At 46.8% G+C, this 15,000-nt stretch overlaps 1 protein-coding gene across 1 annotated transcript in view; it reads left to right on the top strand.

Annotated features, from left to right (window-relative positions):
* Positions 1-15,000, top strand: part of LOC134455290 (trichohyalin-like) — a 201,079-nt gene that overhangs the window by 19,073 nt on the left and 167,006 nt on the right. Inside the window, exons 4-5 of the mRNA XM_063206311.1 lie at positions 11,601-11,687; positions 12,198-12,416. Of these exons, the coding sequence (XP_063062381.1) occupies positions 11,601-11,687; positions 12,198-12,416 (306 nt within the window). The remainder of the gene's footprint in view (positions 1-11,600; positions 11,688-12,197; positions 12,417-15,000) is intronic.

The following is a 15,000-nucleotide window of genomic DNA, read 5'->3' as shown; positions in this document are numbered from 1 at the left end:
GCGGAGGAGAGGAGAGGCGAGGAGGAGGAGAGAAGAGGATAGGAGTGGAGAAGAGAGGAGAGAGGAGAGAGGAGAGGAAAAGAGGAGAGGAGAGAAGAGAAGAGTAGAGCAGAGGAGAGGAGAGAACAAGAGAGGAGTGGAGAAGAGAAGAGAGGAGAGGAGAGTAGAAGATCACAGAGCAGAGAAGAGGAGAAGAGAGGAGACAAATAGAGGAGAGGAGAAGAGAAGAAGAGAGGAGAAGAGATGAGGAAGAGGAGGGAATAGGAGAGGAGAGGAGAGAATAGGTGATGTGAGGAGAAGAGAGGAGGAAGAGGAGGAGGGAGTAGGAGAGGAGAGGAGAGAATAAGAGAGGTGAGGAGAACAGAGGAGGAGGAGAGAAGAGGAGGAGGAGAGGTGTAGTGGTGCAGGCTGCAGAGTTGGCACAGGCTGGCAAAGGGGCTGGCATGATGGCAATTACGCTAAAGCGCTTGGCGTAATGATAATGAAAGATTGAAGAGATCCCAGGGACGCGAGCACCTGATTGTTAGCATCTGTTTGTGTGTGTGTTTGGGGAGGGTTTTTGATGAATAATGCGTCTTAATATCCTGCAACTGCCACCCACTGAACACCCACTCCCCAAAACTCCCAATTCACCCCCCCACCCTCTTTTTGCATCCCTCAAAGACACACACACACACACACACACACACACACACACACACACACACACACACACACACACACACACACACACACACACACACACACACACACACACACACACACACACACAAAACGCACACACAAAACACACACACAACACACACACTAGTCAGTCATTCATAGTCTGGCTGGCTGATCCTCATTGAAACTGTGCCAGCGACAAAATGGAACAAATTGAATAAACAGCACTTATCCCTAACAAGGGGGCGTAATTAAATATGCAAATCACCCCCACATAATATCATTATCCTCAGCAGTGCACGAGACACTCAGGAGAGCTTTCAGACTAGAGAGCCAAATTGAGATGTCTGCATGCGTGCAGTGTGTGTGTGTGTGTGTGGGTGCGTGTGTGCCGTGTACATGCATTTAGACACGTATATGCACACGCATGCTTACACACACACACACACACACACACACACACACACACACACACACACACACACACACACACACACACACACACACACACACACACACACACACACACACACACACATACACACACACACACACACACACACACACACACACACACACACACACACACACACACACACACACACACGAACACACATACACAGATGAACAAATCAAGATCAAAGCAAGGTTTTTTTTTTCACTGATGACCACATCCCAGACACCTACGCCAAGCAAGGCCTGACCAGTTTGCTGTGAATTTCCTGCCGGCCCTAGTCCAGAGCGTAGATGTCTGACCGCCTCACATATACCTAATGCGTCTGGGCATCTCCATACAGGTTGATGGCTCGTCTGGTCGGGCCTGTCTTTCTCCATCTGCACAGACGATGATGTGGAGATGCCCTCAGTCCAATGCCTGGTCAACCCACAGTCTTAACAGTGTCAGAACCGTCTAATACAGTAGAATACCAACAGGGCCCTACCGTGGCGCAAATGCTAGGGCACTCCTTTGCTATGCGGCTGACCCGGGTTCGATTCCCGGCCCGGGTCCTTTGCCATCCCTTCCCCATCTCTCTCTCTCCTCTCACTTCCTATCAAAACCTTCACTATCAAATAAAGGGAAAAAAGACCCAAAAAATATATAAAAAGAAAACAAACAGAAGGTGTTTATTGCGAGGATTTGTGCATCTTTATAGGAGAGTGTTAGAGTAGACATGTTTTGCATATTATACTGTGGTGTCTTGGGGCTATACGTATGCCTGTGTTTGTTTACATCAGTTGTTTTCTGTAATTGTACATCTGTTAAGGTAAATGCATGTTTGCACTGCTTTAATTTGCTTGTTTGTACATATGAAAGAAAGTGAAAGTGAAAGCCCATTGGGAAACTCCAACTCCCATTGTCATTGTGACACAGCACTCCACAGCACACAAGTGAACACTGCACACTGCACACAACGAAATTGCATTTATGCCTCACCCGTGCAAGGGGGCAGCCCTCAGTGGCGCCCCATGGGGAGCAGTGCGGTGGGACGGTACCATGCTCAGGGTACCTCAGTCATGGAGGAGGATGGGGGAGAGCACTGGTTGATTACTCCCCCCACCAACCTGGCGGGTCGGGAGTCGAACAATCAACCAGTGCTCTCCCCCATCCTCCTCCATGACTGAGGTACCCTGAGCATGGTATGCCCGTGTGTGTGTGTGTGTTATAATTGTGCGTGCACGCACACAGTTTTTTGTTTGTTTGCTTGATTAGACTACGTGTTTACAGCTGTCCCGTATAAGGTGTGTGTGTGTGTGTGTTTGTGTGTGTGTGTTTTGCGCCTGCTTGTGCATCTGAGTGTGTATGTTTGGGCCTGAGTATGTGAGTGTATTTGTGTGTGTGTGTGTGTGTGTGTGTGTGTGTGTGTGTGTGTGTGTGTGTGTGTGTGTGTGTGTGTGTGTGTGTGTGTGTGTGTGTGTGTGTGTGTGTGTGTGTGTGTGTGTGTGTGTGTGTATACACATGCGCGTGTGTACATGCGTGTTTGTACGACACGTGCGCGTGTGTGGTTACGTGTGGCACCATGTGTGTGGGCCCCTCTGGCACATTATGCGTAGCATATGCTGCTCTTTAGCGCTGAGGGTGGCAAGAGGAGGAGGAGGAGGAGGAGGGTGTTGGGGTGGAGCCACTCAGGGCGCTAATTAGCTGCTAATAGGGCACATTGTGATAAGCTAACAGGCGCGGGTGAATGGTGTTTACCAGGAGAAGCCTGTCACCATGCCAAGTCTCGCTGCCTTGCTTGACTGGTTGGTTGGTTGAATGGCTGGTTGACTGGCTGGTTGGCTGGCTGTGCCTGACACCGTGTTGCTTCTCTCAGCTCCACTTCTCTTCTCTCTTGCCATCTCCTCCACCGTTTTCACTCGTGTCTCCTTTCTGCTGTTCTCTCTTCATGCGTTCAGGCCAACTGAGAACTGTGCTGGTGCCCATTCCCGCACCTAATCGCAAACTGGCTGGCGTGTTCACGGCACAGATCTTAGCGTTTTCGAACCGGAAAGTTGGTTCGCCACGCAAACTGAAAAATATGTGACTTGGTGATACAGCTGAATGAGAGAGCTCAGTATTTCTGGTCGGCCTGAAAACACTATGTGTGGCCTCCTGACTCCTCTCCCCTCTCTCACCGGTTGTCTGTCCCCGTCCTCATCTCGCCTTTCTGCTCTTTTCTGCTCTTTTCTGCTCTTTTCAGCTCTCCTCTCCTCTCCTCTCCTCTCCTCTCATCTCATCTCATCTCTTCTCTTCTCCTCTCTTCTCCGCCTCTCCTCTCCTCTCCTCTCCTCTCCTCTCCTCTCCTCTCCTCTCCTCTCCTCTCCTCTCCTCTCTGCCTCTTCTCTGCCTCTCCAAGCAGCTGGGTAGGCCTGGCAGCAGTGGCTCATTGACTCTTGGTTAAGGCCTTTAACATATGTTTATGGCAGGAGAACACTTAAATGGTTGTGAGGAACAGTTCATTGTTTTTTCCCCTTCCATAATGGTTTGTGTTGTATCCAGCGCTGAGCAGTATGACAATGATGATGGTCTTATTTTCACTTGATGTATGTGTCTCATGGTCCGTAAAAGATTTAGTTTCTAATAATTCTGCTTTTGTTTCTTAGAAAAGGTCAGGGATTTTTCGAAAACGAAAAAGCCAGTGGCCTTGAGTGTTTTTCTTGTAAACATTCCATGACTTAAAGTCGTTATTCTCTAATTAAATGTAGCGTGCTCACCACGGGGTGGTTATGGCAACCCACACACACACATACACACACTCACACTCACACACACACACACACACACACACACACACACACACACACACACACACACACACACACACACACACACACACACACACACACACACACACACACACACATTATGACACACACCCACACACACATACTTACACCCACCCACACACACACACCACGACACACACATTTATGGAGATAAGTGTACGTGCCAGGATTGCGTACTAGGTCTGCGGTTTGCTGAGGACGGGGATATTGAATCCTGTTGAAGTGGGCACTGTTTATTTAAAGGCCTGGCGCGCGGGCAGCGTCCCCTAATTGTAGTAGCTGCGTTTCCTGTGCTTCTTCTCTGTCTGTGTGATCATTATTCAGTCAGAGGCATATGAAAGAGACAGTGTGTTCATGGGGTTCCTTTCGGCAGTGGCCAGAAAAAAGCTGCGCGCTGCACTGAGGAAAAAGAATGCCAGGGCTGTTTTTGAACTTGAAAAACGAAAAAAAAAAAACCCACAGCAGTTTGACATTTGTTATGAATGGCCCTACGTGACAAAAAAAGGAAAAGAGAGGAAGAAGAGTGGAAGAAAGGGATAGAAAGCAACAGAATAAGGAGGCGCTCAAACAAGTGGCCTTTTGTTGCACAGGGAAACAAGCGAGGAGGCCTCTCGCGTGGTGTCACCCTACGACAAAGCCGGACGACTTTCCCCTTCCGATGCGGTTGGCTCGTCGCGGTCGGCGATGGCAAAAAGCCTCAGAGTGTGACACATGACGTGTGGTGTCATAGCCACAGGCATGCACTTTAAAGACAGCTACGTATACCACGCTATACGCTATACGGCATACGCTAGGCCGGCAGCCAGCAAGTGGCAGGGAAGTGGTGCGGCAACAGCCCCGCATTTTCACCCAACTGGAACTCACATATGCTCTCTCACTCATTCTCTCGTTCTCTCTCACTCACTCTCTCTCTCTCACTCATTCTCACGCTTGCTGCTCACACAACGTCCCGGTTTCTCGCTCGGCCGCCCTTCTGCTGCTCGGGGAAGGCCGCAGGGAGATGAGCGTGTAAACACCAAAGTCATTTAAGGAGCAGAGCAGGCCTACTTTATTACTGTTTGCTTTTTTCTCTTTCAACTGGAGGGCTCCAGGACACTGGGATTCACTTCTGCTGCTGTTGATTGCATAGCATCGTCTAACAAGGGCTGCATACATGATGGTATATTGCTGCATTTGCTGTGCAGTGCGCATGCACACTTTGCTATTTCAATGCATTCTGGTTAGAATTTTGAAAAAGAGTTGAAAGCCCAAATGGGAAACTCCAACTCCCATTGTCATTGTGACACAGCACTCCACAGCACACAAGTGTTCACTGCACACTGCTCACAACGAAATCGCATTTATGCCTCACCCATGCAAGGGGGCAGCCCCCAATGGCGCCCCAAGGGAGCAGTGCGGTGGGACGGTACCATGCTCAGGGTTCTTCAGTCATGGAGGAGGATGGGGGAGAGCACTGATTAACTCCCCCCACCAACCTGTCGGGTCGGGAGTCGAACCGGCAACCTTTGGGATACAAGTCTGACAACCTAAACGCTTACCCATGATTGCCCATTTTCTAACCAGAATGCATTGAAATGGCAAAGTGCGCATGCGCACGCTGCCCAGCAAAAAACATCAATGCACCATCACGAACGCAGCCAAGGCCTTTCTTGCATCTCTCACTTTTTTTTCTGAGGAGACATTTCAACATGTCTTCACCTTATTTCCTCTTTACTTAAACACCACTCAAACACCACTGTACCACAAAATGTTGAATAGGGGGTCAGGAGGTGGCAATTATCACTCTACCTGTTGTGTGGTTGCAAGAGAAGGCTGAAACTGAGGAGGTAAGTTCCACCATTTGAGGTCACCATGTCTGGGGATAATGGCGAAAGTATGCAGAGAATGTTGGCGGCTTGTTGAATTCCAAGTTAATGAGTAGATTTGGTGTAAGATGTCACGTCTTTGCTGCAAATGAGCAAAAGGAAGACCCACAGTCAAGGAGGTTGCTGTGAAGGTGAAACCGCACGGGAGAAGGATACGGAGGAAGCATCGCTTCCCTCAGACCTCGTTTACACACCTGTCACTGATGAAATGGCGGCCATCAAACTTACCTTCGTTTTAAAGCTGAGTTAAGAATGCATTAGACACACGCACACACACACACACACACACACACACACACACACACACACACACACACACACACACACACACACACACACACACACACACACACACACACACACACACACACACACACACACACACACACACACTGGGGCTTCATCAGTTCAATCTTGAGGAGTTAGCATGATTTAATCCCATTTCTGGAGCTGGCCAGCGGGCGCAGCAGAGTGGACTTTGCATAAGAAGTGTCCATTACTCTGCCTAATGGCCGGCCCGCATGTGCTTTGAATGGAGCGACGGGTCTGTGTGAGCGCGCACTCTCGCCAGTAGGGAGAGAGAGAGAGAGAGAGAGAGAGAGCGAAAGAGAGAGAGAGAGAGAGAGAGAGAGAGAGAGAGAGAGAGAGAGAGAGAGAGATAGAGAGAGGGAGAGGTAGTGGGAGAGAGACAGAGGGACAGAGGGACAGAGGGACAGAGAGAGAGAAGCGCAATAGCAACAGAGAAAGAGAGGCAGTGATAGAGAGAGAGAGAGAGAGAGAGAGAGAGACAGTGGGAGAGAGACAGAGAGACAGCGGGACAGAGAGAGAGAAGCGCAATAGCAACAGAGAAAGAGAGGCAGTGGTAGAGAGAGAGAGAGAGAGAGAGAGAGAGAAAGAGAAAGAGAGGGAGAGAAGTGCAATAGCAACAGCGGTGGTAGAGATAGTGCAAGGGAGCCCTGTTGGGAGTCCAGCAGCACCAACGCAAATGATAATTCATCAGATTCTGCTGATGCGCCCGTTCCCATGTCCTTGCCTTATTGTGCGGAAATGAATTAGATTCCTAATTGGAGTGCTAGCTACCCGCCATCAGAATTGCTAATAGAATTGTCTGGTCTGGGCGAGGGGGTGCGCGCGACTTAAATAAGGAAGCCAGAGATTGTTTTTGAAAACGTCTGCTCACCGTCAAGGTCAAACAGGGGTATCAACAGTGAACTCACATTAGGCTGCACACAATACACACACACACATACATACACACACACACCATGTAAATTCCCAATAAATTCATATGCGTTTAGCTGCGGGGCTTTGTCAATAGAGCCAAATGATGCATGATTGCATTGGTAAAGGTCTTGACAGCTGACTGAGACGCACGTAAACAATTACGAGGCGCGGGTTAGTTTTGTCGTTAGCAGTCATAACGAATGCAAACGTGATGAACTACTACTAGACAAACACAGCCATCACGCCCATCATTCAACCACTTCACTTTCGCCGCCTAAACTTTTGATTCGTATTGTTTTATGACAATAACATTTTGAAATGACAGCACACCATGACAGCTGACTCAGGTGTCTGATATACACTATGAGATTGACATAATGTCAAGGAAAAGTGACATAGCTTACACCGAAGGGTTGTCAAATCAAGTGGTGAAAAAAAACTATAGCAATATATTTTGTCTGTATGTTTTTTTTTTTTCAAACAAGACACATTTTTTGTTCTCTACTTGTTTGTTTACTTGTATGTTTTGTTTGTATAGTTCAAGTAGGATTTCATTCCGAAAATGCCGTCAATAACCTCTAAACTCTGCAGCAAAATACAATATTTTAGCATATTCCCATTCGCAATGGCACCCCGGGAAGTGTGTGTGTGTGTGTGTGTGTGTGTGTGTGTGTGTGTGTGTGTGTGTGTGTGTGTGTGTGTGTGTGTGTGTGTGTGTGTGTGTGTGTGTGTGTGTGTGTGTGTGTGTGTGTGTGTGTGTTTTCTGCGTTTGTTTTTGTGTGTCTGCCTGCTGTGTGTAAATGCGTTAGAGGAGCAGAGGGGTTTTTTATTATGTCTTTATGTTCTGCTGTGTGGGTTCTGCCCCGCCAATCATTACTGGTCATTACTGGATTTCTCTCTCCGGGGCCACTGGACCCGGCCACCTGAGAGATGACCCCTTGACCACTCCGAATCAATCATTAATGCCAATTTAGAGCCAGAATTGGCCATGACCTGCAAAGTTTTCCCTGTGTGTGTGTGTGTGTGTGTGTGTGTGTGTGTGTGTGTGTGTGTGTGTGTGTGTGTGTGTGTGTGTGTGTGTGTGTGTGTGTCTGTGTCTGTGTCTGTGTCTGTGTCTGTGTGTATACGTGTGTGTGTGTATTTGTGAGTGTGTGTGTGTGCGTATTTGTGAGTGTGTGTGTGTTTGTGTGTGTGTTTCTATGCACCCCTGTGAGTTTTTGTACATGTGTGGGTGTGTGATTGAATAAGAGAGTGCGAGAGTGCTCTTTTTCCTCATGTAGATTGAATTCACGCAAGGTACAGTGATAAAGATAAATTGCTCTATATTTTACAAGTGTGTGTGCGCGTCCGCATGTGTGCGTGTGTGTGCATGTGCAAGCATGTCTTCCTGTGTGTCTGTCAGTGGCTTATAACAAAACAAAAAACGCTTGGAGCTCATCTGTTATTATTTTTATTTTTTTATTCTGTTTGCCGACTTTTTTATCATCCATGTGAATAGACGTTGTGAAAGAGAGAAATATATTACGGTCTCTCCGAGTTAATGAATACTTTCATAAACTATCCCCTCCGCATGAATGTTTTAGGGTGCTTGTCATAACACTCACTTGCTCGCACATGACAGCTGGCATCTGTTACTTCAATTTGGTCTTGAATATTTTATAAGTACCTCTCCAATCCGTCAGAATGCTCACCAAAAAAAAAGGGGCTCACTTTGCTTTCCCACCAGTCAGAGTAATGCAAGACATACTCCGTGTCTGATTCTGAACGCCTGTATCAAAATAGGAAAGCAAAGCAGTTGGATTATAAGGGGCGGGGTGGGGGGGGCAGATGTTTTTTAAACGTCATATGCAATGGTCATATGCAATACCTGTCTGAGGGGATTTACGTGGATTTATTTGTCTTAGGCCTTTTTCCCCCCACATTTTTCATGCATTGTTTTTTTGCGCCTTTTTTTAAATTAGGAGAACACAGTCCAGCACTAATATGCAGAATTGGATATGCTTTCATGTGAGTGGAAGTGTGATGCAGCCATGGTGCCTCTAAGGCACGTCGCTGCTGTGGTTTGTGTGCGGTATGCTACGGTGGTAGTAGTAGTATTGGTGATGATGAAGGAGATTCAGGAGAGCAGCAAACCCCAGCTTTTAGGAGCGTGCCTGATTATTTGTTGAGATTGAGCTTTTTCTTCATGGATGGGTCACTCACTCTTGACCTTGTAGCCGTCCGCTAGCCCATGTGTGGCTCACCATGGTAACCCGGGGTCCCTGGGCCTTTCACTTGGAGTGGATCATTTTAGCCTCCCTCCCTCTCTCTCTCTCTCTCTCTCTCTCTCTCTCTCTCTCTCTCTCTCTCTCTGTCTCTCTTTCTCTCTCTCTCTCTCTCTCTCTCTACTCCCTGTGTTGGCCACTCTTATTGGCCGCTCAATTGAAATGTCATGCTTTGCTGGACGAGGGAGCGAGTCATTTCTTACACGTGATTAAACCGGCGCCCAGTAACACACAGAGAGGAATACAGCGGCCTTACTAGATGGGGAGAACGAACAGAGGGGAGCAGAGCGGAGTGGGGGAGGAGGGGTGGAGGAGGAGGAGGAGGAGGAGGAGGAGGAGGTGGAGGATAAAAGCCTAAAGAATATTGAAGACGAGGTGGGGGAAAATCAAATGCATAGGAGACACACGCTTTAGACAAACAAAGACGTCATGTCACCATAGCTGTAGCTCTTTAGGTTGATCTGTGCAGGTCCTGTGTGAATACATACTGTATAGTCAGGGGGGGTGGGGTGCTTGGGGACCGAAAAATAGAGAGAGAGAGAGAGAGAGAGAGAGAGAGAGAGGGGGGGGGAAAAAACGCCTGATGTATCACATCAAACGCCTCTGCATGTACGAAAAGGGAAAACAGATGCATTGGGTTTGAATATTAATGACCAAACCAATTACCTCTGGGACATGTTTTCTCCAGAGCTGAGCGCTCGCCTCGCCTCTCCTCGGCCTGGGCTGGGCCTCGCCTGGCTGCACCCCTCACCTCTTGCCACCGAGCCGTCAGCCCAGAAACCCCCTCCAAGGCTTCCGCGGGCCTGATATATGCAGAGGTAATTTCCTTAAAGATGATGTCTGTCCTGTGGGTAATAGACTTGGCCGGTTCCCTTGGCCCTGGCAGAGGCCAGCCACCGGGGGACCAGGAGGGGGGGCGAACAGGAATAGACACCTGCTTTTCTGATACACCGGGCTGGACTGCTGACACTCGCTCCAAACATACAAAAGCAGATTTCTGTTTTTTTTAATTTATTTTTTTTGCACCTGTTTAACGGTGGTAATGCAGTTCATTTTTTTTCTGCTTACCTACTCGTATTTTCAATATGGATTGGTATTATTCGCATTGATTAATCCAAAATTGATAGATTTAGAGAGTTTTGTAAAAATGTGCGGTGCAATTTTGTAACAGTTTCCGAGGTGCAGATAGTGTAGTGTAGTAGTTGTAGGTGTGTGTGTGTGTGTGCTTGCATGCATGCGTGCGTGCGTGCATGTGTGTATGCGTGCACCATGCTATCTTGCTGGGCAGAGAGGTGAACTGCTCTCACTCGGGAGAGGTGATTGGCCAGGCCTAAGCACTGCCTGACTTGCAGCTGATATGTTACTTAGTGGCACACAATGCTGAGCACTCCAGATTAACTTAGATTAATTGATTGAACTTTGAAGGAACTCGCTAGAGACTCGGAAGAGAGAGAGTGGGAAAAAAGAAGAGATCTCATTCGTCTCTCAATTTCTCTCTCTGGAGTTTGTGTAGGCAGGCGTTGCTGCCTTATTTGGACTTATTTGAACCTCTTAGGCCACCATCTCCACAGTAAAGGGCCCATCTCTCTTAGATTCAAACATGTAACGGGAGATTAAAGTGAGGAAGTGAAAAAAAATATGAGAAAAAGGAATTTGCTGATTGAGAACTTGAAAGTCATCTTCAAAGTTATTTATACTTATACAAGTCTCCCTCCAAAGCAAGAATAAAATTAGGAATACATTGTCAGTCTAAAGTAAGATGAGTCCCGTAAGTATTGCTGATATTGCTGGAAAGTTTTTGCTGCAAAGTTGACTGAGTGCAGAGTGCAGTGCCAGTGGCCTTGAGATTTGAATTATGGATCTGGCATATTTTATTTGAGTGTTAACAGTGATAATAGAAAGACATCTCCATTGATTGGCCTTCATTGGTTTACAGCGCCCTTTAATTGCCTTAAAATACCATTTGTCAACTTTGTGTCGTATCGACAAAGGGGCCTATTGATTTATCCGATTTTGGATTTGTCCTGTCTTTTTTTCTACATAAAATTCGCATATGTTGTTCAAATGGGGAAATGGTGCCATCGATTTCCTTAACTTGAAGCTCAAACACTAAAGATTTTCGGATAAGCTTTCTCATTACTTAAGCTGAAATCAATAAGGAAGAGCATCTTTTAATGAACGAGCGGTTTGCACACCATAAGGCAGAAACGGGGGTCCCGCTCATCCACTGGCCTGGTCAATCGATTATCAAGGTTGCTTAAGTGAGGTCCAATTGGGTTGACATTGTGGTTTCTCTTTTGTGTTATCAACTCACTCGCAGACCCCGAAAAGCAAAGAGCTCGTGCTGCACAGGCAGAGAGAGAGAGAACAGGCGCTTCGAGGGAACAGACACATTTTAGCTTTGAAGGTAAGAAAGAGAGATGACATCCTCGAGTCTGTCCAGAAAGTCAAAGAATGCGTGCACATCAGTGCCACAGGTGCTGGACCAAACGTAAGATAACTGAAAAGAAAATAAAGGTCCGCAACACTGTTAAATGTTCCCAAATATTTAATGGCCCGACGTTCCTCGAGTCTGTACCTACCGACCAATGACATCTTTTAATGCCAGTTTCCCCCCAATCAAAGAAGACATTGTTCACATACTGTATGCTGTTTTATGTGCCAGAGGTCTTTGAACATATACACAGTAGAGCAATACTGTACGTAGAACAGTTTAGAAGACATTTTTTGCTCTGGAAGTCCAGGCTTTTGAGGAAGCATGTGCTCTCGGAGTCTTTGCCTAAAACTGATAATTTCACCAGCATTTGGATGCGGTGCAAGTGTGTGTGTGCACGCGTGTGCGCGCGCGTGTGTGTGTAACTGTGACCCCTGTTAGTGTGTTAATGCTGCTGAGTCTCCGCTGTCTGCTTGTCTTCAGATGAAGCTGACAGAGAGGGTCAAAGAGTGTAGGAGACATGACAGGAGGGAGGAGAGAAAGGGGGATGAGGAAGAGGAGGTGGAGGTGGAGAAGGAAGAGAAGAATGTAGAGGAGGATCAGGAGGAGGAGAAGAAGGTGGCCCGGCTGTCAGCTGAGCTCCAGCGACTCCAGGCCGTGCAGGAGACCAGCAGAAGGCATCATGTACCTGCCACACGCCAGGTGACGCACCACTGCCCCCATACACACACACACACACACACACACACACACACACACACACACACACACACACACACACACACACACACACACACACACACACACACACACCTACACTCACACGTATGCATACATGCATGATGCATACAGTATACTCAAGCATACACAGATGCACACAGGCACACACTCTTTCCTTCTCTGATCGTTCTCTGTCTCTCGCTCTCTTGTTCTCTCTCTCTATCTGTCTGTCTCTCTTTCGCACACATTCACAAGCACACAGATATACTATCCTACACACATGGGCTATAAAAACATACACCATCTGTGTCTCTCTCTTGTGTGTGTGTGTGTCTGTGTGATTGCCTGTGTCTGTATGTGTGTGTGTTCACCAAACTAATTATCACACCTCTGCCCTGAGATGCAGGCATGTCACAGCACAGCACAGCCCTAAACCCAAACCTTATTCACCTGTAAACCGTTCCCATCAGCCCCCTTCCTCCGCACCCTTCCTGCTACATCCCTTAAATTAACGCCGTCTTCTTTTTTGTGTGTGTCTGCCGCTGAGAATTCGCTACCTGGCCGCTTACAGGGATTAGCCCTGCAAATCCACTGGAGGTGTCGCCGCCTACTTTTTTTTCTTTTTTCTTTTTTTTTTCTCCAGCGGCATAAATATTGAAGACGCATAAGTTTCAGCATTGAAAAAAAGAATCAGACATTTTTTTGTGTTGTATGTCCTTTCGCCGTGTAAAGTTTGCTTTAAATGTCAGACATTAGCATATGAACTTTTTAAATGAGCCTGTTTGCTCAGCGCATGGTGGCATGTAAATACGGGACGGTGAAAAGTTCGACAGAGGTTCATGATTTTTTTATCATTATTTTTATTATTATTATGTTGTCTTAAAAAAGCATTAATTAATGTGCAGCTTGGGGTGCAAGCCGAAAAAAAAAGTAAAGAAAAGAAAATTCCAAGATTGACGCGCACCGCGGAATAGCAAGAGAGAAGAAGAAGAAGAAGACCTCTTGTCCTGAATATCTGGGGTAGTTGAAATGGAAATCATCCCTGGCTGTCTTGATTTAGAGCTGTGTGATTGACAAGCATCAGTCCTGATGTAAAAACCCCGTCCTCATGCATAATGCAGGGCCTTACCTTGCTCCCTTGTTGTGGTGGTGGGTGAGAAGTGTTTTTCTGGGCTTCTCTTCTGACGCCTGAGCGGATGCCTCACAGCCTCACAGGTGCAACGCATCAGAGCCGCCAGAGAGACACTGTGATTACAAAGGATAAGCAGGGGCGCTGCTGCTTCCTTTGCTACCTGTAGTTTACCTACCGGTATCTGCCTGTCTGTCTTTTTTTTTATTTTATTCCATTTTATTTGTTTGTTCATTTGTGTTTTTCTTTTTTTGTTTTGTTTTTAAGACGTGGGTTTGCAGCATTGAAACTATATTCAGAATAAGTCACAAACAGCAAAAATGACAAATGATTTGAAAACAGCACCGGCAACAGATTACAGGGTACTGATGTTAAGAAATGCACCTTTGGAAGAATGATACTTGAATTTATTTGGTGCATTTCTCATTTACTTATTTAGTTAGTTGGTTGAGCATTTAAAAAAATCTGATTAATAAGATCAGTGTCTGAGTATACGTAAGTGCTTGTTTTACTATCATCCGAATGTTTTCAAGCAGAATGCCTCATGCGTGGGTACCCATGCGCGCGTGTGTGTCTGTGTGTGCTTGGCGTTGCTTTGACCCCTTCCTGTTTCCCGAGTTGTCTCGTGCGCATTTCCAGTAAAGATGAGGGCTCACCAGCACCAGCTCCAATACCTGCAGCAGTGCATCATCCGCTAAATGACAGGTGGATTAGGACAAGACAAAGGGACCCAAGGCCCCAGACATCCCAAAGCCCACTATTTAATTATGCCCTCTTCTCTTCTTCTCTGTGTAGAGGAGCAGAGGAAACAGCAGAGGAAATTACATTACTGCAGCCTATACCTTCAGTATATAAAAGTGATTTAACGTGTAGCCTACCTCTCTCTTTTCAGCGTCATAGTGAAACCGAGCAAGAATGGGGATGTGTTCTTGTTGTTTGTTGTTCCCTGTTCCCCCCGCCCCCCCTACTCAGGTTCCTGTGCTCGCTTGATCACTTTTGAATGTGGAAAACACGACTGGTTTATCAGCAGGGAAGTAAAAAAAAAAAACATACCCATCTACTTACCTATGGGGAATTCTTTGTCACTGCCACCTGCCACAATTCTGAAGACCACCAAAGTAAAAGCGAAAAAAAAAATACAAGCTTGCATGATAAACAGTAGATCAGATCAAATGCTACAGTAGCATAATCGTATTTGTAGCACTGAATTATTTAACCTTTGAATGACCCGACAGAATGCCAGTGCCCCAATCACAAGCCCTTAATTGAATCTCCTTTGTGGGCTCAGAGACTGATGAAAAAATAAAATTGAAGGTGAAATATGTATGCGCGTCCAAGCCAAGTGCTTTATGAATTGCCCAGGCAGGCAGGCAGGCAGGCAGGCAGGCTGCGAGCTCTTGTCTGTCAGGGCTGCTCTATGAGAAAGGATGCCTAGCC

The sequence above is a fragment of the Engraulis encrasicolus genome, chromosome 9 (genome assembly GCF_034702125.1).
Source record: "Engraulis encrasicolus isolate BLACKSEA-1 chromosome 9, IST_EnEncr_1.0, whole genome shotgun sequence".
NCBI lineage: Eukaryota > Metazoa > Chordata > Actinopteri > Clupeiformes > Engraulidae > Engraulis > Engraulis encrasicolus.
This window is presented reverse-complemented; position numbering and strand designations above follow the sequence as displayed.